At 47.9% G+C, this 22053-nt stretch overlaps 1 protein-coding gene across 1 annotated transcript in view; it reads right to left on the bottom strand.

Annotated features, from left to right (window-relative positions):
• CNBD2 (cyclic nucleotide binding domain containing 2) overlaps positions 1-21664 on the bottom strand; it is a 49886-nt gene extending 28222 nt beyond the window's left edge. Inside the window, exons 1-7 of the mRNA XM_040247411.1 lie at positions 21614-21664; positions 17979-18116; positions 14937-14990; positions 7925-8088; positions 2642-2798; positions 1997-2148; positions 45-183 (exon numbers count right to left, since the gene is read on the bottom strand). Coding sequence (XP_040103345.1) covers positions 45-183; positions 1997-2148; positions 2642-2798; positions 7925-8088; positions 14937-14990; positions 17979-18116; positions 21614-21664 — 855 coding nt within the window. The remainder of the gene's footprint in view (positions 1-44; positions 184-1996; positions 2149-2641; positions 2799-7924; positions 8089-14936; positions 14991-17978; positions 18117-21613) is intronic.
• Positions 21665-22053: the final 389 nt, after the last annotated feature.

Genomic DNA, 22053 nt, shown 5'->3' on the forward strand with positions numbered 1-22053 from the left:
CCATGGTCTCCTTAGCATCACCACCCCCACCCCAGACCTCTCACCTCACAGACAAACATGATGGAGGACGATTCTATAAAGTCCTTTGAGATCAGCTGCCCGTAGGAGAACTTCTCTACCTTCCCCAGGACTACGAGCTTCCAGAGCGTCTCATCGGACCAGGAGTGAAACAGGTCCATCTTCCTGAGGGGAAAAGCCTGTGAGACTTCCTCACTGTCCATCACGGCAGAGGCCTAGCACTTGGCGATTCCCGGAAAGGGAGTGTGTGCTCCTGCTCTGGCAGAGGCCTGAGGTGGACGACTCCATGCCCGTCCTGCTCGCTAGCCCCGCCTGCAGCCGGCCTCCTGTCACTCGTCCTTTGCTCCCCTGCCCTCTTCTTCTCAAGGCCCTGCCCTCCGAATGTTCCTCTCACTGCACCTCAGAGGCACCCGAGCTACTGGGACTTTGTTCTCTTTCGATCCTCCCTCCAGAAGCTTCTTCCAGCTGAATCCCCCACTAACCTGGCGACCACTAAACTGCTCCCATTCCAAGGAATATCCAAGAGTTCCTCACTTCAGCTGTCCTCTCCCCCAGCCCAGCAGTCCAGGCCCTGCCTCTGGTTTGGGCAGCTCATTCCAACCCGTCTCCCTCCTCCAGTCTACTGACTGCCGGTCCTCAGCCCTGGGCCAGGGGATGGCGGAGGTCAGGACCCTCTTCTTTTGGCCTGTTGGTGCTCTATGGTGGAAGGCCCACCCTGCGATGACCACCCCTTCTTTGACCTCAGACCTAGTATACCATAAATCACAGGCTTGCCTTCCCTCATAGGTGGCCCCACTGGGCTGCTAATAAGCATCACAGATCTTTTCTCAGCTCCAAATTATGAGCTCAGAACTCGGGTGACTTAGGCCTCAAGCTGGGGGTGGGGGCAATGAGCTCCACTGGGGCATCAAAGGGGAACAGGGTCGGCACTGTGTGCATGGAGACACAGGAGGAAAGTGGGGCCACCAGAGAAGGAGCGCCTCCTGGGCCAAGACTGGGCCACACACTTCCCATGAACATGGCATTGGATTCTTACAATGACCTTGGAGAGAGGAATCCTGATCCCCACTTTCCAAGGCAGGAGATGAACGCCCAGGGAAGTGAAGTGACCTGTCGAGAGTCCTGTGGCGGATAAACTTGAGAGCTACGATTAGAACATGGCCCTATTTTTCTTCCACTGTATGAAAATATGAACTGCACCTCCCTTCAGGACTGAGTCCGCCCTTGAAGGGCTGCAGCCCCTTCATGGGGGTGGCTCTCTTAGCCCCAGCCCACAGAGGCCAGAGCCCTCTGCCCATCACACTTCTCTCTGCCTCTGCATCCCTGCAACCTGTATTCTTGGTGCCAGCATGGATGCTGCAATTGATTTTCACTCTTTTCCTCAAGGCGAGGAACTAAAGATAATTGGATGAGCACCTGTCTGTGCCTGGCACTGTCACAACAGAGAGATGATGGTGAAAAAGGCAGGTCTGTCCTTGCCGCCGAGCTGCTTGCTTACTGTCTGATGGCGCAAGAATTATAGTTTGGATGGGGCTTTAAGGAAACACAGGGTGTGATAGAAGCACTGAGGAGGGCACCCACTCTGTTCTGGGATGCAGGGAAGTGGCCTTGGTGAGGGAGGCGGGGCAGTGAAGCTCTGGACACATCACCATCCTGAGCTTTGCCTTCTTCACTATGAACTGGGGAGAATGAGAAACAACACTGTGGGATTGAATGTTCACATTAGATAAAGTGGGTGGTGCAAAGGGCTGAGCCCAACAAGTGTGCAAAGCATGTTACCAGCTCATTAAGAAAGGGATATTTGAGCTGCGACCTGAAGGTATAGTAGGAGTTTGCTAGACAGAAAAGTTGAAGTTGGGTGGAAGGTGGGTCCCAAAGAGCATTTCAGGCAGAGAGAATGGCACCCAGCGTTCCCCACCGGGCCGAGGACAAAGGTACCTAAGAAACACAGGAGGAAGGTGCTGGCTGGCGGAGTTACCTAAAAAATTCAAACCGAAGCTGAGCATCCTTTTTAACTTCTTGGTCCAGGTTATTCACCATGAAATCCTCTTGGTCGACAACCAAGAACTCCGTTTCTTCCATACAGACCACGGTGGCCCTTCTCACTGTAGAGCTGAGGGAGCCCATTTCCTGTGGAATGGACAGGAGCACAGGCAAATGAGAGGCACCCCGAGCTTTCTGTCCGCAGCCTTGACACCTCTTCCCCGTTTCCATCTCTCCCCAGAAATCTCTCCTCCCCAGAATGCGGGTTCCCTGGCCCATCCTGTGCCCCAGCTCACTGCCTGCTGTGTGGATCAACCCCCTGCCCCCCTGACCGCCCACCGCCATATGCTGCCTGTGGAAAAGAGGCAACCAGGCTTGACCAAGGCAGGGAAAGGAAGCTGGAGAGGCCTCGCTGAGGGTTCACTGCATCTCTGGGGGTTAGAGAGAGAACATACTCCTTAAAACATCCCAGATGAAATGGTCCAACTTGGACATTACCAGGCCCAACTCAATCGGCATTTGACAGGGCAGAGACTCGCACAAAGCAGAAGGCAGGACTGGGCCTGGCCTGGAGGTTCCAGCAGGAGTCCTGTCACCCCCAACCCCTCCCCAGGAGGGCAGACCCTTCCCCCGTGCTCACCCCAAAACAGCTGCCCTTTTGCAGCAACGTCGGGTGGGGATCCAGGAAGGCACTGCTGCCATCCTCGTCCTCCGTCACGGCCACCGTGCCCAGGTAGATAAAATAAAAGCTGTTGCCCCTCTGGCCCTTCTTGACGATCACACGCCTGCGACCAAACCTGGGGAAAGACCATGGCCGGTTGGTCTGGTAGCAACACACAGTCTGGTCCCTGCCAGGAGGATATCTAGAGGGCCTGCTCTTTGTTCTGGAGTGTGAAAGCACAGACGGGCTTCCCAGGTGGCACTAGTGATAAAGAACCCGCCTGCCAGTGCAGGAGACCTAAGAGACTCGGGTTCGATCCCTGGGTCGGGAAGATCCCCTGGAAGAGGACATGGCAACCCACTCCAGTATTCTTGCCTGGAGAATTCCAAGGACAGAGGAGCCTGGCGGGCTACAGTCCATAGGGTCACAAAGAGCTGGACACGACTGAAGCGACTGAGCATGCACGCGCGCCTGAAAGCACAGATGGGGCTCGAGGGACCTCAGAACTGCCCAGCCCCAGCTCCGTGAAGCCTGACCTCTTCACTAACACGTGTCCAGTTCGCACCTCCATTAGACGGAAGCTTCAGGAGAATACAGCCTTTGTCAGTCTGCTTAGGCACCTAAGTAAATGCTCAATGAGTGGTCATTGAGCAAATGAATGGACAGCTGCTGGAAGCAGTGGGTGAGCAGCTGAATGATTAGAACACTGGCTTTGGAGTCACGCTAGGATCCAAATCCTCGTTCTGCCCTTAGCTGTGCGACAGTAGGCAACTCGTATCCCCTCCCTGAGCCTCAGTTTCTCCTGTCTGTAAAATGGACATGAGCATATATAGAAAGAGATGGATGAACGGTTTTATTATGATCCCTAATAGCTCACTGGAGCTGAGAGAGTGAAAGAGGAGAGTGAAAAAGTTGGCTTAAAGCTCAACATCAGAAAACGAAGATCATGGCATCCGGTCCCATCACTTCATGGGAAATAGATGGGTAAACAGTAGAAACAGTGTCAGACTTTATTTTGGGGGGCTCCAAAATCACTGCAGATGGTGACTGCAGCCATGAAATTAAAAGACGCTTACTCCTTGGAAGAAAAGTTATGACCAACCTAGATAGTATATTCAAAAGCAGAGACATTACTTTGCCGACTAAGGTCCACCTAGTCAAGGCTATGGTTTTTCCTGTGGTCATGTATGGATGTGAGAGTTGGACTGTGAAGAAGGCTGAGCGCCGAAGAATTGATGCATTTGAACTGTGGTGTTGGAGAAGACTCTTGAGAGTCCCTTGGACTGCAAGGAGATCCAACCAGTCCATTCTGAAGGAGATCAACCCTGGGATTTCTTTGGAAGGAATGATGCTAAAGCTGAAGCTCCAGTACTTTGGCCACCTCATGCAAAGAGTTGACTCATTGGAAAAGACTGTGATGCTGGGAGGGATTGGGGGCAGGAGGAGAAGGGGACGACCAAGGATGAGATGGCTGGATGGCATCACGGACTCAATGGACGTGAGTCTGAGTGAACTCCGGGAGATGGTGATGGACAGGGAGGCCTGGCATGCTGCGATTCATGGGGTCGCAAAGAGTCGGACACGACTGAGTGACTGAACTGAACTGAATAGCTCACTACCCAACTAAGAACTTTTAGAGCAGAGGTAGCCAGGTTCTTAAGCTCAGAGGAGGATAGTTTCTATATTTCAAATGCAAGTTCAAACCACACCTCTTTTAATATTTATTCATCCATTCAATAAGTTACACAAATACCAGTGGTGTCTACCAGGCATAGTGATAAAGGACACAAATCTTGTTCTCAAAATTACAGTTAAGTACAGGAAGTAAATAAGATTTTTAAATGCTTTAAAATGAGAATTCCCTGGTGGTTCAGTGGTTAGGACTTCACACTTTCACTGCCTGGGTTCAGGCCATGGTCAAGGATCCAAGATCCTGCAAGCTGCAAGGCATGGCCAAAAAGAAAATCACTTTAGGAGAGGCTAATTCAGAAGCACAGAGAAAGGGCACTTAACCCGGTTTAGGAAGACCAGAGAGGCCTCTGGGATAGTGAGTGGAATCATCCAGGGCAACAGAGAGATGGAAGAGACTCCTAGGCAGAGGGGCCACCATGTCCAAAGACAGAGAGCTGGAAGCCTGCACGTTCAGAGAAACAGCAGTAAGCTCCAGCAGAGGGGACAGTGTACAAACCAGAGGCTTTATCAACAGAGGAAAGAGGAGAGGCCCAGATAACAGTGACTAGTTTGGAGAAGGCAGGCATATTCAGCCAGGAAAGAAGACTTTGGGGATAAAAAGAACACAGGCCAGCCTTTATTCCAGGGTAGACCCTCAGAGATCATCCAGCTCATCCAACATTTGGGGGGTGAAGAAAGATCTCTCTTATAGCAGATATCTGTTTTCTTTTTTTTTTTTTTTGCTGTCAAGCATCTGGTCACCTTTTTCCATCCGCTGATTTTTGGTTTTGTTTGTTTAACTTATTTTTGGCTGTGCTAGGCCTTTGTTTCAGTGCCTGGACTTCTCCTTGCAGCGGCTTCTCTTTCTGTGGAGCATTGTGGAGCATTCTCATTGCTGTGTGTTTCTCTGGAGCACTGGCTCAGCTGTTGTGGCGTACAAGCTTAACCGTTCCACGGCATGTGGGATCTTCCTGTACCAGGGATCCCACACAGAACAGAGACTGTCCACTGCATTAGCAGGCAGATTCCTAACCACTCAACCACCAGGGAAGTCCAGCCCCTGATTTTACTTTAGGGGAAACACCTTTTCTTGACTCTCAGGCAATCAGAACATCACTGACCAATTGGTGATTCAAGTGAGGTCAATCTGGTTCAGAAAAAACTAATCCCGAGGCTCTGACTTAACTGGGAAGAGGTAACTCCTTTTCCCAATGGACTGAACTTGGACAGATGGAAGCTTAGAGCAGGCTGGCTACCATGAAGTGGGAGTCTCAGCCAGAGACCCTCCTTTGCATTCATATTTGCATAAGCTGCTTATGCAAATGAAGTGCCAAGAGATGGAGAGAGACAGACACAGACTGTGGGTCACTGGTGACACTAAGCCCCTGGATCCAGCTGAGCCTGAAGCTGGAGGACTATTCCAGGACTTTTCAGATATATGAGCCATCAACACATTCCCCTAGGCTGGATTTTCTGTCACTTTCTAGTGGAAGAATCCTATTTGATCTGCTAATCCTCAGTCTCAGAAATAACAAGCAACCAGCAGAGAGCTTTAATAATCATGACCTCCCGATGTTCACAAAAAACCTGGAGATTTCATATTATTGTCTTCATTTCCCCCATGGGAATTGTAGGCTCAGAAAGGTTAAGTGGCTTGCCTGAGGTCATACCAGGGCAGATGGGACATTAAATTCCAGAGTTTCTAGGCCTGTGATTCTTTTTCTTACTGTGATACCATTCTGCCTGCTATCGAATCTTACAGTTAAGACAGCCGTGATACCCTCTCCTCTCCCCTGGACTGGAGCAAAGAAGATGGTTCCCCCTGTCTGCAATGTCCTGGGTACAACTCCACCTGGCAAACCTACCAGCTCAAACACCACCTCTTCTGTCAAACTCCCTTGGCCACGTCAGCTGGAAGGTTATCTCCCTTTCTTGGCTTTTATTATCTGTGAGATGGACCCTGCCTTGGTAATGAAGGGTCCATTTAGTTAGTGGTGGTTATGCCCTAGACTGTGACCTCTATGAGGGAAGATAGAACACAAACCTATAGTGAGCTTACATTTAGAGTTTCAAGACAGGTCTTACCTCAAATACTCTACTAGGCTGCCCCCCTGAGGCCACTGAAATTTCCTGGAAATAATGTGGAAATACCACAAAAGCACCTCTCAGGCTTCTCTACGCCAAGGGATTTACTCAGTCCTTTCTTTGTGTCATGGACCAACTGACAATCTGGTGAATGCTTCACAAAACAATGTTTTAAATGTATAAAAGAACATATAGCAGAATTACAGCTAACAAAAATCTAAGTTTGTTATACAGCAATATATCTGCCTCTTGGGGCTTCCCTGGTGGCTCAGAGGTTAAAGCATCTGCCTCCAATGCGGGAGACCCGGGTTCGATCCCTGGGTCGGGAAGATCCCCTGGAGAAGGAAATGGCAATCCACTCCAGTATTCTTGCCTGGAGAATCCCATGGACAGAGAAGCCTAGTAGGTTACAATCCATGGGGTTGCAAAGAGTCGGACACAACTGAGCGACTTCACCTAACCTGCAAAACAAGAGCTAGCAACAGACCTAATAACTACCATCTTTTCAAAGATGTGATAAATGTAAATTGGCTTTTGAGAAATCTGCAACATCTTAAATTGTGATAATATCTCTAAGGTCTTCTGGTTTAAAAAATTATATAGTGGTTTGTTACCTACATTCTGGCTTTTAAGGCCTGAATTTGAGTCTCAGCTCTGCTACTTATTTAGGGGGTGAACTCAGATGAGTCATTCCCGTCACTTTGCCAACAAAGGTCCATCTAGTCAAACCTATAGTTTTCCCAGTAGTCGGGTGTGAGAGTTGGACTATAAAGAAGGCTGACCGCCAATGAACTGATGCTTTCAAATTGTGGTGCTGGAGAAGACTCTTGAGAGTCCCGTGGACAATGAGGAGATCAAATAGGACAATTCTAAAGGAAATCAACCCTGAATATTCATTGGAAGGACTGATGCTGAAGCTCCAATACTTTGGCCACCTGATTCGAAGAGTCGACTCATTGGAAAAGGCCTGGATGCTGGGAAAGATTGAGGGCAGAAGGAGAAGGGGGTGACAGAGGATGAGATGGTGGGGTGACAGAGGATGAGATGGTTGGATGGCATCACCAACTCAATGGACATAAGCTTGAGCAAACTCTGGGTGGGAGATAGTGAAGACAGAGAAGCTCGGCATGCTTTAGTCCATAGGGCTGCAAAGAGTCGGACACAACTAAGCCCCTAAAAAACAACAACAACAAACTCCCCCCCCCGCCCCGCCCACAGCCTTAGTTTTCTCATCTGAAGACAGAGAGAATTGGACCATATCCTTTCTGAGGTTCTAACTCGATCCTCTCCAGACTCAGTGGCTCCTTAATTCTGAGCAGATTCTCAAATGGCTGAGATACAGCACGCTATAGTCACAACAGTGAGCATGAAGGTGAAATGACAGACGGTTTCTCACAGCCAACACCCCACAGAGGGGCTGGTGGACCCAACGTGGCCTTCACAGCCGGGCCCTTCTTGCACGGCCCAGCCCCAGGCCAGGGGCCAAGGGGCGAGCCCCTCACTGACCGTTCAAAGCGCATGACCTTGGCCAGGAGCAGCTGCAGGGGCTCTGAGTAGTTCCGGTAACTGTCCAGAACCTGCAAGAGGTTGCAGAGTGACTGGATCTCGTGCTCTGCCCTCCAAGCGGGCTGCTTCTGCGTGATCTGAATGGCCCTTGGAGGGAAGTGACCCTGTGGGGAGAGAGAGCCAAAGTGACGCAGAGGACCCAGCAGTTGCCCCCAGAGGCTGGTGGGCAACTCCCCACACTCCTGCCCCACCCTTTCCCATTCCCACGCAACAGTGGCTGACACGTGATGAGTGTGCCCTGTGCTGGCTGTCAGGACAGGCATCTTACACATACCATCTCGCTGCATCTTTGCCCAAAGAAGCGTGGCGCGATTATTATCCCCATTTGACAGATGCAGACACTCAGGCAGGACTGTGAGCTAGAACTGCTACACGCCAAGGCCTGTGTCCCCAGCTACTGACCAAGAACCGCTGCCACTCACTGACCCCCACCAGTCAGTAATGGGGCTCCCTGGGCCCATTCGACACATTGCACGCTTCCGTCAAGGGGGACATCCCTTGCCTCAGCCTGTACCTCAGCAAGCCTCAGGAGCCTAAGGAACAATGAGAACCTACAGAGGCTCTCAGCTAACCCTCCTAAGCCAGGACTCATGGACCAAGATGCGGGCAGATCCAGGCATTCGCTCACCACTCCCACCTGCCAGGGAAACAGTGCTGTGATATTTACTTGTATGTATTTGGCTGCACTAGATCTTAGTTGTGATGCGTAGGATCTATTAGTTGCGGCATGTGGAATCTAGTTTTCCCAACCAGGAATCGAACCTGGGCCCTGTGCATCAGGAGCAAGGAGTCTTAGCCACAGGTCCGCGAGGGAAGTCCCAGGAGAAAATCTGAACTCCTACCACAGCCTGGGGCCCCAAGTGGCCTGCATCCCTACCTGCCGACCGCCCTCCACCCGTGCCTCCTGCCGCTCTCCTTCTTTCTCTGGTCTCCACTCGTCTTTTGCCTGTGCCAGGCTCACTCCTGCCTCTCAGGCTTTGCTTGGACTGTTTCTTCTGCCTGGAATGTTCCTCCCCTGGATTTTCACAAGAATATGGCTGCCACTTCCTCCCCTATTCTGCTCTCAGCTCATATGGTGCCACATCTTCAGAGACTCCCTTCTGGATCATCTGAGCTAAAACAGTAGGGCCCCTCCCAGCACTCTGTAAGCTCAGAATCATTTTCTTCAAAGCATTTAATACTTTCTGAAATGATCTTACTCTTTTTTGTTAAAGTAAAAGAAAGTGAAAGTCGCTCAGTCACGTCTGACTCTTTGCAATCCCATGACTATCCAGTCCATGGAATTCTCCAGGCCAGAATACTGGGGTGGGTAGCCTTTCCCTTCTCCAGGGGATCTTCCCAACCAGGGGATCAAATCCTGGTCTCCTGCATTGCAGGTGGAGTCTTTACCAGCTGAGCCACAAGGAAAGCCCCCCTCACCTTTTTTTTCAACCCCATGGCCTGGAGCCTGCCAGGCTCCTCTGTCCATGGAATTCTCCAGGCAAGAGTAATGGAGTGGGTTGCCATGCCTTTCTCCAGGAGATCTTCCCAACTCAGCGACTGAACCTGGGTCTCCTGCATTGCAGGCAGATTCTTTACTGTTTTGAGTCATCTAGGAAGCCCCCTTTTCTGTTAAAGTGTATATTATGTCATTTTCCCACCCTAAACACACACACAAATCTTGAACTCCATTGTTCAATATGGTAGCCAACAGCCACATGTGGCTATTTAAACTAAATTTAAAAATTAGTCCCGGAATTCCCTGGTGATCCAATGGTTAAGAATTCACCTTCCAATGCAGGGGACACGGGTTCGATTCCTGGTCCTGGAAGATTCCACATGCCCTGGAGCAACTAAGCCTGTGTGCCACGACTCCTGAGCCCACGCCCTCGAGTCCGTGCTCAGCAGCAAGAGAAGCCACGGCTGTGAGAAGCCCACGCGTCGCAACTGGAGAGTAGTCCCCACTTGACACAACTAGAGAAAGCCCAGGCACAGCAACGAAGACCCAGTGCAGCCAATACATGAATTAAAAAATTAGAATAAAAAAATTGGTCCCTCAGTCCCACTCGTGACAAGTGCTCAATGGCTACATGAGTCTGCTGACTACTTACTGGATAATGCAGACTACTAAACAATTCCATTGTCACTGAGAGTTTGATTGAACAAAGGTGTTCTAGGATATAAGCCCCAATATAAACACAATAAGGACTTCATGGTGGTCCAGTGGTTAACACTTCACCTTCCAATGAACGGGGTACGGATTCAATCCCAGGTCAGAGAGCTAAGATCCCACTTGCCTCGTGGCCAGAAAACAAAAAAGATGCAAAAATACTGTAACAAATTCAACAAAGACTTAAAAAATGGTCCACGTGAAGAAAACCTTTTTAAAAGATAACCACAGCAGTGGCCTCGTCTACCTTGTTTACCACTCTTAGAATGTCTCACCTGTGGTGGACACTTGATGCAATAAATGTTTACAGAAGTAGGATGAATGCCGGCATCTTACATAACTGTAACTGTCTTGAAGCAAAAGGAAAGTGGGTCACGATGAGAATTCTGGTCATCACACCAGGAGATCGGAAGCCATGCACATCCACTCGGAAAGGCAGTATAGCACAGTGGTTAAAAGCACACAGGCTTGGGTACCAGATGTTGGGTTTGAACTTGGTCCTGCTACTTCCCAGCCAGCTTTGTGTCCTGGCACAAGTCCCTTCTCCCAGAGACCCAGTTTCCCTGTCTGATAATAACAGAAACTATATGGGCAAACCAGAGTTAATGTTGTCAAGGGCTTGTAATGTGCCTGATGCAGAGAAAGGGTTATGGAAGTGTCACAGTCTCTTTTATGGTCCGAATCCATTCCTTCTTACTATCAATAACCCATTAGGACTTCTATTATAGGGTCTATTTATGGCAAAACACAGATGCCTTTGGCTTCTATGAACCAGGCTCACTTGGGGCCCTAATTCCTCCAGGAAATCTTTGTTACCACCCTCAACCCTTGAGACCCCGTTCTGTGGATTCCTACAGATTGTTATTTAACTTTCTGAGTAAGTTCCATCCCCTTAACTCCTATTAGCTGCTTAAGGGCAGGTGTGAATGTTACAGTCATCCTTGTTCCTCGTATCCACTCAGGTGGGGTGGGGAGAAGTGGATTGGTTCCAGAACCCCTGTCAATACTAAAATCTGCTGTTGCTCAAGTCCCTCCCTTAATATGGTATAGTATTTGTATGTCCTCCCATATACTTTAAATCATTTCAAGATTACTTAAAATACCTAATGCAATGTAAACCCTACATAAATGCTGTAAATACAATAAATAGTTACTGCCTGCAACTATTTATTCCAATTTTGCTTTTTGGAACTGTCTGGAATGTTCCTTTTCTAAATAGTTTCTACCTATGGTGGGTTGGATCCGAGGATGCGGAACCTGCTACAAAGATACAGGGAGCCGACTGTATTCCCCACCACAGACACAGACCAAGGCCTACCTAAGGAGCTCAAAAAAATATCTGGAATGAAGGAAAGGAAGTATTACTCAAATGCAGCCCTGACTATTTCTCAAACACCATTTCTCAGCACTGTCAATTTCACTCACTTCAGGCCAGTTATCCCCTTACTGTGGTCCTCTAGCACAGCAGTCCCTAACCTTTTAGGCATCAGGGACTGGTTTTGTGAAAGACATTTTTTTCACAGACTAGGTCAGAGGGATGGTTCAGGTGATAACGCAAGTGATGAGGACTGATGGGGAGTGGCAGCTGAAGCATCACTTGCTCGCCCACCACTCACCTCCTGTTGTGTGGCCCAATTCCTAACAGGCCATGGATGGTAGCGGTCCACAACTCTGGGGTTGGGGACTCCTGCTCTAAAATACAGGAAGGATAAAGGAAAATAAGAAGGGCCATTCATAATCTCAGCGCACAGAATTAGCCATTAACATGTGGCATTTGTGCACGTGTGTGTACGTGTGCGCTCAGTCGTGTCTGACTCTTTACAACTCCATGGAGTGTAGCTCACCAGGCTCCTATGTCCATGGAATTTTCCAGGCAAGAATACTGGAGTGGTTGCCATTTCCTTCTCCAGGGGATCTTCCCGAGCCAGGGACCAAACTTGCATCTCTTGCATCTCCTGAATTGGCATGTGGATTCTTTACCACTGTGCCACCTGGCATTCTTGCTTCCTGCCTTTTTCCTATGTATAATAAAATTTTTGAAACTAACACAATATAATGACTATTTTTCCATTAAAAACCAGAACAATAGATAGTTAAAATCCCCTCGTACCATGTCACACCTAATCTAGACCTGCTCTCCACCACTGGAATTATTTGTATATGCTATTTTTTATTATATTTGTTTTTTACTCTGCTGGGTCTTCACTGCTGCGAGTGGGTATTCTCTAGTTGCAGTGAGCAGGGGTTACTCTCCAGGGGCAGTGTGAGGGCTTCTCATTGAGGCGGCTTTTATCATTTGGGAGCACAGGCTCGATAGTTGTGGCACACAAGCTTAGTTGTTCCGAGGCATGTGGGATCTTCCCAGATCAGGGATGGAACCCGTGTCTCCTGTATTGGTAGGCAGATTCTTTACCACTGAGCCACCTGGGAAGCCCTATGTATATTATTACAAACTTATACATGTGCCCACAGAGTATGTATAGAATGATTTTGCTTTTGTTTACATAAATATTAAGACTGCTGACATGGTTTATGCAACTTGCCTTTTTTTCACTCAAAACTATGTTTTAGAAATGTGCCTGTTGTTTCCAGCGTCTCACAAATGGTATAATAAAGGAGTTTGTGATTCTAAGCCTCGATAATTCTTAAGATTTTTTTGAGAAGTTTAGTGTTAGTAGAGTCCTAATATGGACTATACTGAAGTTTAGTTTTCAAGTGTTATCCTGAGAGACAGCTTATATATGTATAAATATATGTATCAGCTTGATTGATATATAATTTATATATGACTCACCAACTGAAAGTGTCCAGATCAATTTTTAGTGTATTCAGAGTGGTATAGATATCACTACAATGGATTTTAGAGCCTTTGAATCACCCTAACAAGAAATCCAGTACCCATTACCAGTCACTCAAAGGGCAGGTTGGACGGCATCACCGACTCAAAGGGCATGAGTTTGAGCTAACTGTGGGAGATGGTGACGGACAGGGAAGCCTGGTGTGCTGCAATCCACGGGGTCCCAAAGAGTCGGACATAACTGAGCGACTTATCAACAACAACAAAAAGGCAGGTTTTTTTTTTTTTTTTTTCTAAAGTGAAGTCGCTCAGTCGTGTCCGACTCTGTGACCCCGTGGACTGTAGCCTACCAGGCTTCTCCGTCCATGGGATTCTCCAGGCAAGAGTACTAGAGTGGGTTATTCTCCATCTCCATGTTGGAGACAGAGCCAGAGAGGCCTTGCCTATAAGGTGGACTTTCCCTCTGCATCCTCCTCTCTCCTTCTGCTGCTATGCACAAGATTGCCCACATCTCTAGAGCTCTGTGGCCCTCAGAAAGACGCCTAGTTTCTCCCATCTGAAGGGCAAAACTTGGGTAATATTTTATGGCCAGCATCAGACACTGGCTGCTCTTGAAATCTGAAGAAACTCAGAATTTGGATGATTTACTGTGCTTCATACATAATGGCACATGAGAAATTGGATTATGCCCAGTGGAGGCAGGCAATAGAAGCCACCTTGATTCCAAGGGAGGAGAGGGGAGCAGAGCAATCCAGGTGGTCCTGTACCTGTTAGAAAGCTCTATGCTCCCTGCTCTTCCTGAGAGGAAAACCAGCATGGCTGCTCCAGGCCAGGGTTGAGTCAGGTCTATGGGGGTGAGAACTTCAGATCTTTCCTATAAATAGAGAAGCCCCTTTAAAGTTGACATTAAATTTCAAATTTTAATTTAATATCCAGGATTTGTTGGAGAGAAGCTGGGAACATAATAATGCTTGAAATTCGGAGAACAAATCGCACAGGCCAAGTCACACGATGCTGGAAAAGATGGAAGGCAGGAGGAGAAGGGGACAACAGAGGAGGAGATGGTCGGATGGCATCACCGACTCGATGGCCAGGAGTTTGAGCAAGCTCCAGGAGATGGTGACAGACAGGGAAGTGTGCTGCAGGCCATGGGGTCACAAAGTCGGACACAACTGAGTGACGGAACAACTGAACAACAAGCACAAAGTCACATGGAGGCATCCCCTCCTCAGGTGGCCACCCAAGCCCAGGTCAAGGACAGGTGTGCCCAGCACCTCTCGGAAAGTCTGGGGAGTTCACACACAGGTCAGGGCTTCTCCCGCCTCACTGGTTATTTCTCCTCTGTCTGCAACTCTCACATCCTCTGCTTCGCCTTCCACTCTCTCCCACTGGTCCAAGCGCAGGAGATCTCCCCTGCTGGTTCGGCTCAGCTATAAAGCGATCTCCCCTGCTGGTTCGGCTCAGCTATAAAGCAACAGTGAGGACTTTCCTGGTGGTCCAGTGGTTAAGAATCCGCCTGCCAATGAAGACAACATGGGTTCGACCTCTGGTCGAAGAGAAGATCCCAGATGCCAGGGAGCAACTAAGCCTGTGCACTGCAACTACAAGCCTACGTGCCCAGAGCCTGTGCTTTGCAAGAGAAGCCACCACAATGAGAAGCCCATGCATTGCAGCCAGAGAAAACTCCACGTACAGCCAAAAATCGAATTAAAAAATAATAACAATAATAAAGCAAAACTTAAAAATTAATGAATATTAAATAAAGCAACAATGGGTTCAGGGTGGGGGGTGGGCTCACAGTCTTAGGATGCCAGAACTGAAAGGAACCACTGAGAGCAACTATTTCATAGGTGAGGAAGCTAAGTGGCTAGCTCTGGATGGCACACTGGATTGGTAGCAGAACCTGATCTGAACCCAGTGGTCCTGATACCCAGCCCACAGCTTCTCTGAGACTATGAGGTAGGAAAAAAAAAAATTCCCAGCAGGTCAGAGCTTTCTATACATACCGACTCTGCAACGAAGTCCATAGTATCAAATGTGATTCGGCCTTGTTTCTTCTTCTGGAAAAAACAAAAACAAAAAAAGGAGAGGAAGGAGAATCAGCCAGACTGCTTCTAGAATTTTGCACTGAGACCCTTCTGCATAACTAGACCACCATGCAAGGCAGGCAGCCTTGAGAAACGTCCACCTCTGCTCAAAAGCCCAACTCTGCACAAGCCTTGGGCCCAGAACTGACAATATGTTATTATGGAGGCAGAGAGAGAGAGCAGGCGTGGGGAGAGGGAAAGGAGGACAAAGAGAGGGAGGAAGGGAACCCAGAAGAGGAAACAGAAGCAAAAGAGAAAGGGAGGGAAGTACAGTAAGTCCCCTACATTCTGAGAGCACCTTTGTAAGTCTAGTTTGTTCTAAGTCCAACAAACAGCCTGGAAACCCAACTAACACCATCGGCTGTACAGTACTGTACTGTAATAGGTATGTAATACTTTCCACACAAATAATGCCTAAGAAAACAAACAAAAAAATACAGAAAACATTTTTAATCTGACAGTACAGTATCTTGAAAAGCACAGTAGTACAGTGCAACAGCTGGCATACAGGGGCTGGCATCGAGTGAACAGGCAAGAAGAGTTACCTACTGGAGGAGGAAGAGGAGGTGGGAGATGGTAGAGCTGAAGGGTGTCAGCAGGAGGAGACAGGGCCAGCTGCAATTTCACTCACATCTGACATTGATCGGATGCACGTACGCATCTTTGAAAGTTTGCAAATTGAAGGTTTGTTTGTAGGGAACTTACTGTATGGAAGGGGAAAGAAAGAATAGAAAGAGGGATAAAAAAAGGAAGGAACAAATGAAGCCTGTCTTCACTAAGTGCTTATAGCAAGCCAGGCACGGCTTATCTTATTCCATTTCATCATCAGGACAAAGCAGGTAGTATTGAGCAGCCCCGCTGGGGACTTGAAGTGGGTGAAGGAAGTTGCCCACTTCACACAATGAAAGAATCACACAATGAAACGGTCCTGGCCTAAAGGATGGCCAGGAAGGAGAGGTGTAGGAGGTCTTAGGGAAGAACTAATCCAACCCTATTTCCTAACAGATGCAGGGAGGATGTGGAAAGAGTAGAGAAAGGGGCAGAGAAAGAGGGAAAATGCTGTGATGGGGGAGAAGAAGGGAAAACAGGGACAAATAAGGCCCTGGCCACCATCCTGTGCTACACTAGAGAAAGTGAAAGTTGCTCAGTCAAGTCCGACTCTTTGTGACCCCATGGATTATAGTCCATGGAATTCTCCAGGCCAGAATACTCCAGTGGGTAGCCTTTCCCTTCTCCAGGGGATCTTCCCAACCCAGAGATGGAACCCAGGTCTCCCGCACTGCAGGCGGATTCTTTACCAGCTGAGGCACACTAGGACCCTCATTCATTTCTCTGAGCACACCTCACTCCTCCCCCAGAGCCCACTTGGATCCCTGCCTTCTCCCTCCATTTATAGTGCGTGCATCTATCTGGTGCTTCTCAGGGAGGCCGATGAAAGAAAGATGTAGTATTCAGAGAGGTCTGGACTCATATATGTCGCTGAAAACTAGTCCATGGCTCTCTGCCTGACGCTACTCCCCAGCCCGCCAGGTTCCCTGCCCGGAAGCTGTATGACCGCCATAGGCTGGCCCATCCGGACAGGGCAACATTGTTTAGTCTCGCACTCCCTTGATGACAAGCCTGTCATCTGGTCTTCAGCTTCCAGCTGCCCAGGCATCACCCCAAGTCTTCTGGTAACCCAGAGACTCCTGGTCCCCAGAGCCCTTCCCTTCACCACCGTGTGACAGCCTGTACCAGAATGTCCTTCCTGAGGTTACGATTCTCCTACTCTATCCCTTCTCATCTCAGGGCAGAATATGGCTGCAGACTCGTTGGCAGCATAGCATAGCATCTTCAAAACACGTGAATTTGAATGAATTTAGATGGGGCAAATCCTTCTCCTCCAGCTGCCCCCAGGTGCCTACTTCCTGCTACATCTTCAACTCAGCCACAGACACAGTTACATTACCTGCTGTCCCCTTAGAACCCAATGTAAGACACTTCCCTCTCCCCTATCACCACCCCTCTGTGACCCTCTCCTTTGCTGCTAGCCTTCAGAAACCGTGCTGGGAAATACTTCGGAGGGAATCACCAGATGTAGCGGGGGAGATGGGGCTGGATCTAGTCACTTTTGGCAAACAGGACTCTGGGTAGGGTTTGTCCAAGAACTGGATGAAGAAACTTTGGAGCCCTGGATAGTAATGAACACACCTTTGGGGACCCAGAACAACTTAACAGAAAGGTGATCTTTTTTGAGCCAAAAAGGGCCTCAGGATCCACTGCTGGGATGAAATATCTGAAATTGACCTTCTAGAAAATCTAGAAAGCATGGTCACCAGGATGGCCCTGCAAATGTCTCCTTGTCCAGGTAGAGGGACAGGACAGAAGGAAAGAAGGCAGACGAGATGAAGTTGGAAGGTATGTGGGAAATCCTGGCTCCGTTGTGGCTCTCAGGTTTCTCCTGGCTGTTTGATCGCCCTTGGAAGGGAGATGGCTCCTTCCCCACTCCTGATGCTTCTCTCCATGTGGAAGGAGTTGTAATGAAGAGAACATGACTGGCCCTGTTCCTTTCACATTGAGAGGGAGTAACTTAAAACTCTCTGGTGAATCTGGAAGAAGAAATAGACCACGATCACCTGCACCTCCCTCCCTTCAAGCCCACATTCCGCTGTGCCCATCTCTGCTATGAAAGGAGGGCAGGAAAGCCTGCTACTGCAGTGGAAGCCTGCCTTGGTCCAGCACTGCCCCTGACTGGGGTCGTCGGTAACACTGTCTCATTCTGGGGTTTAGCATTAGGTAACCATCGGGCTTGATGACACCCAATGTAAGTTTCTTCATCAATACAAGTGGCAGCTGGTTCTCCCAGCTCATTCATCCTTTGTCTTCTCTCTCAGTTGATTCAGAACTAGGGCTGGGAAGCGAGGTGCTATTTGTTGGACCCCTTTAAACCCTCTTATAAACCTGCTAAGCTCAGCAGCTTACATCCCAGAAAGAGAAGATAGGGTGCTTTCTGTGAGCAGTCTCAATGATCTGATATTCCCGAAATCCCCTGAGGCCTTGACGGAACATTTTACACACACGGTTCATCATGATGATGTCCATGGAGAGCTGGTACAGACGCTGTGGAAACAAAACAAACACAGTCCCTGGAAACCAGCTGATTTCAACAGCCAACAGCAAGCTGGATAGTGCTGAGCAAGGTGAAATGTAACAGGATTAAATGCAGTGCTGCTGCTAAAATTATAGCTAGATCTTCAGGAAGTTTTCAAGTCTGCTGAAATCCTATTGGTAGCCTGAAATTGACCAGTATGGGAGTATTTATGCCCTAGAAACTGGCAACTATTATCAATGGGGCATCTCCCTCTCCAGGAGCCAAGTGTTGAAATATTCACCAGCCCGGCTTCAAGTGGACTTCTGAGAGGGTAACAGGCAGGAAGGCCAGGGGTCTCCAAATGGAGGAAATAGCCTGCAAGTGTCAGACATTTTTATCTCTCTTAAGCGGCAGGAGGAAACAAACTAGTGATATTTTTTCCTTCTCTATACAAATTTAAAATGAGGTTTCTCTTAAAATTCTGTGTTGCCATAAAGACACCTGGTTTCACCTGAAGTTAACCATTGCCTTTTTCTTATGGAAATGTTTAGCTTAAGCTATGCTAATGTACTATGCATTTACCCCAAACTCTGTCTCTGACTTGATAAACCAGTATGTTATACTCCGATATTGTTCCTCTAATCTATGTAAATGAAACTATTTGTATGGTGCTCTGCCCTTCTTCAAGATTCAAGTTAATCCTTTTATGGCCCAAGATAAACCATTTGGTGCCAAGATTATCCCAAAATACATCTTATGGGTGAGGGGCCTGGTGCCATTCTAAGTTTTAAGACATTCCTTTCTTTCATTAACAGACTGCTGGTGACTATATAACATCCAGCTGAAGACTAGCAGAGGGGTACTCTTTCTGTCCCCTTCTGATGCCTATGTCAGAAGCTTTCTCTATCTCCTTTATACTTTAATAAAACTTTATTACACAAAAGCTCTGAGCGATCAAGCCTCGTCTCTGGCCCCGGATTGAATTCTTCTCCTCAGGGGGCCAAGAATCCCGGCGTCGTGATTCAACAACAACCTTTCACTTCCCTGGTGGCTCAGATGGTAAATTGTCTGTCTACAATGCAACAGACCTGGGTTCGATCCCTGGATTGGGAAGATTCCACTCTTGCCTTGAAAATCCCATGGACAGAGGAGCTTGGTGCAGGCTACTGTCCATGGGGTCGCAAAGAGTCGGGCACGACTGAGCGACTTCACTTTCTTTCTTTCACTTTCACTTTGGTCCAATAATGTGCACAAGTAACCACAGGCAGTGAGGGGTGATGGGGAAAGCCTGCACGCTGAACTCAGATGGATCTGAAGGAGATGCAACGTAGTTGGCTCTGAAGAGAGAGGGGCCCTGAGGCAAGAAATGTGGGTGGTGTCTAAAAGACAGGAAGTCAAAGAAATGAATTTCTTCTTCCATCCTCGAGAACGGAACACAGACCTGCTAACATCTGGATTTTAATACGTGCCAGACTTCTAGGCTCCCTCAGATAATAAATGTGTGCTGTGGGTACTTCCCTGGTGATTCAGTGGTTAAGACTCCATGCTTCCACTGCAGGGGCCACGGGTTCGATCCCTGGTCGGAGAACTAAGATCCCACATGCTGCGCAGTGCGGCCAAAAAGTGTTGGTCGCTCAGTCGTGTCTGACTCTTTGTGACCCCATGAACTGTATCCTGCCGGGCTCCTCTGTCCATGGGATTCTCCAGCTGAGAATACTGGAGTGGGTTACCATTCCCTTCAGCCAAAAAATTAAAAATAAATGTGTGTTGTTCTCAGTCACTAAACTGTGGTACAGCCCTCAACAAGAAAACGCATGTGGCACCTAATCCAAGAGGGGCCATCCTGTCTTTTCTCTGGAATTTGGAATTGGAGCTAAGAACAAATCTCTCCATCTCAGTGTGAACTGAGGATTAAGGGAGTCTTCTTCTCCCCGCCAAGTAAGCATGGGTAACAGGGAAGCAAGTTCAGCACCAAAGAGACAAACCTAGATTATAACACAATCTCCACATCAACTCACCCAGTTTCCTCAAAAAGTCAATCTCGGGAGGAAAAAAATAAAGTATGAGGGATATTCTAGATTAATAACACTCCAAATAAGTATAAAACATGAACCTTGACTGGCCCCTGGTTCATAACAACAAGCTGTGACAGCTACGTTAGGGACAGATAAGAAAACTACATTCGATAAAAGTCACAGGACTGGACATGGCATTAGTGTGTGTCTGTGTCACTGCGGGCAAAACACATAATTCTGGGTGGAAAACAGGTGAAATGAGCTGCCACGTATCAAACCACTTTGAAAAATGAGCTGCACACGGCAGCTGCTTATGGATGCACACGTTTGTAAGAAAACTGTAACATACAGACAGGAAAGAGACACATCGGCTTCTGGAAAGTGATTGCCAGTGAGAAAGGGAGTGTGACAGTGAGGCACTTTGTCCGTGACTATAATACTTTTAAAAAATATTTATTTTTCTTTTCTGGGTCTTAGCTGCAGCATGCAAACTCTTAGTTGCACCATGTGGGATCTAGTTCCCTGACCAGGGATTGAATCTAGACCCCTTGCATTGGGAGAGTGGATTCTTAGCCACTGACCACAAGGGAAGTCCCAGTAACTAAACAATTTTTAAAAAAATCATATATCTAAAGGAAATATGGGGGAACGCTTTATCAATACAATTTTATATTTATTGGGAATTCCCTGGTGATCCAGAGGTCAGGACTCTGCACTTTCACTGTGGGCACACGTTTGATCCCTGGTCTGGGAACTAAGATCCCACAAGCTGCATAGTGTGGCCAAAAAAATAATAAAAATTTTAAATAAAATTAATATTGATTGAATACAACTGGCCATTGTCAGGCACTATTCTAAGCCTGTTACATGTATTGACTTACTGAACCCTCAACAATAAATCAGTGGAGTAGGTTACTAATGTTATCATTACCCTTTACAGAAGAGAAAAGAGGCACAGCAAGTCAAGTAACCTGCCTAATACTATTATCAGTCACATGACTAATAAGTGATAAGGATTGGGGGGATTGCTTTGTTTTTAAACAGTTGTTTTTTTTTTAAGTTGCATCTATTTATTTATTCATTCGGCCGCCCGGCATGGCATGTGGAAACCTAGTTCCCCAACCAAGGATAAGATTCCACACCCCATGCATTGGAAGCTCAGAAGTCCCAGTGACAGAGATTTGAACCCAGGAAGTCTGGCTCCAGAGTCTATAAGTTTAACCTATTACCCTACCCTGACGCTGGGCATTATTCTCTCTGAATCTCCTAATAGTACGAAGGGTGAGTTCAGAGCAGTTCTCAGGGGCTCCAAGTGCAGCGCAGGCTGCAGGGGAGGGGTGAGAATTCAGTCTTTCTGAAGCCTAATCTGAAACTCTCTCCTTTGCGACTTCAACAGGTACAGGGTGGCCTTGTTTATCCAAGGCCACCTCCTATACCTGCATCTCCCTTTTTCAAAATACCTATCTGTTCAATCTTCCACTCTTCCTCCCAGGGCCCTTGACACTCCTCACCAATTTCTTCCTCAGGATCTGCCAGGAATGGGACACCATATATCTATTCATGGTTCCTGAACAGGCAAACGGCACAGCAATCCCTTTGCCTTTCAAGGGTAGGACCACAAATCTCTCCCAAGAATCCAGTTATACTAGAAATCAAAGTTTCCCTCAGTGGCAAGGTAAGAGCTCCTCTCCATTCCTCATACCCGACCACAATGGCTGGAAGCCTTGTTCTAACGAGTCTATTCTCAGAACCTCCTTATGTCACATTCGAAGATTCTGGAAGGAAGACAGGGTAACGGGAAGTAATTGGAATCGGGGAATCTAACATTTAGTGAGCACTCAGACCCATTATTTCAATTAATCCTCACAACTATTCCAAGGTGAGGGGCTTTGTACCCACTCCCTATGTGAGGCTGAGGCTCCAAGTAGCTAAATGACTGCAGAGTCACGGC

This window comes from Oryx dammah, unplaced genomic scaffold (assembly GCF_014754425.2).
Source record: "Oryx dammah isolate SB20612 unplaced genomic scaffold, SCBI_Odam_1.1 HiC_scaffold_10, whole genome shotgun sequence".
Taxonomy (NCBI): domain Eukaryota; kingdom Metazoa; phylum Chordata; class Mammalia; order Artiodactyla; family Bovidae; genus Oryx; species Oryx dammah.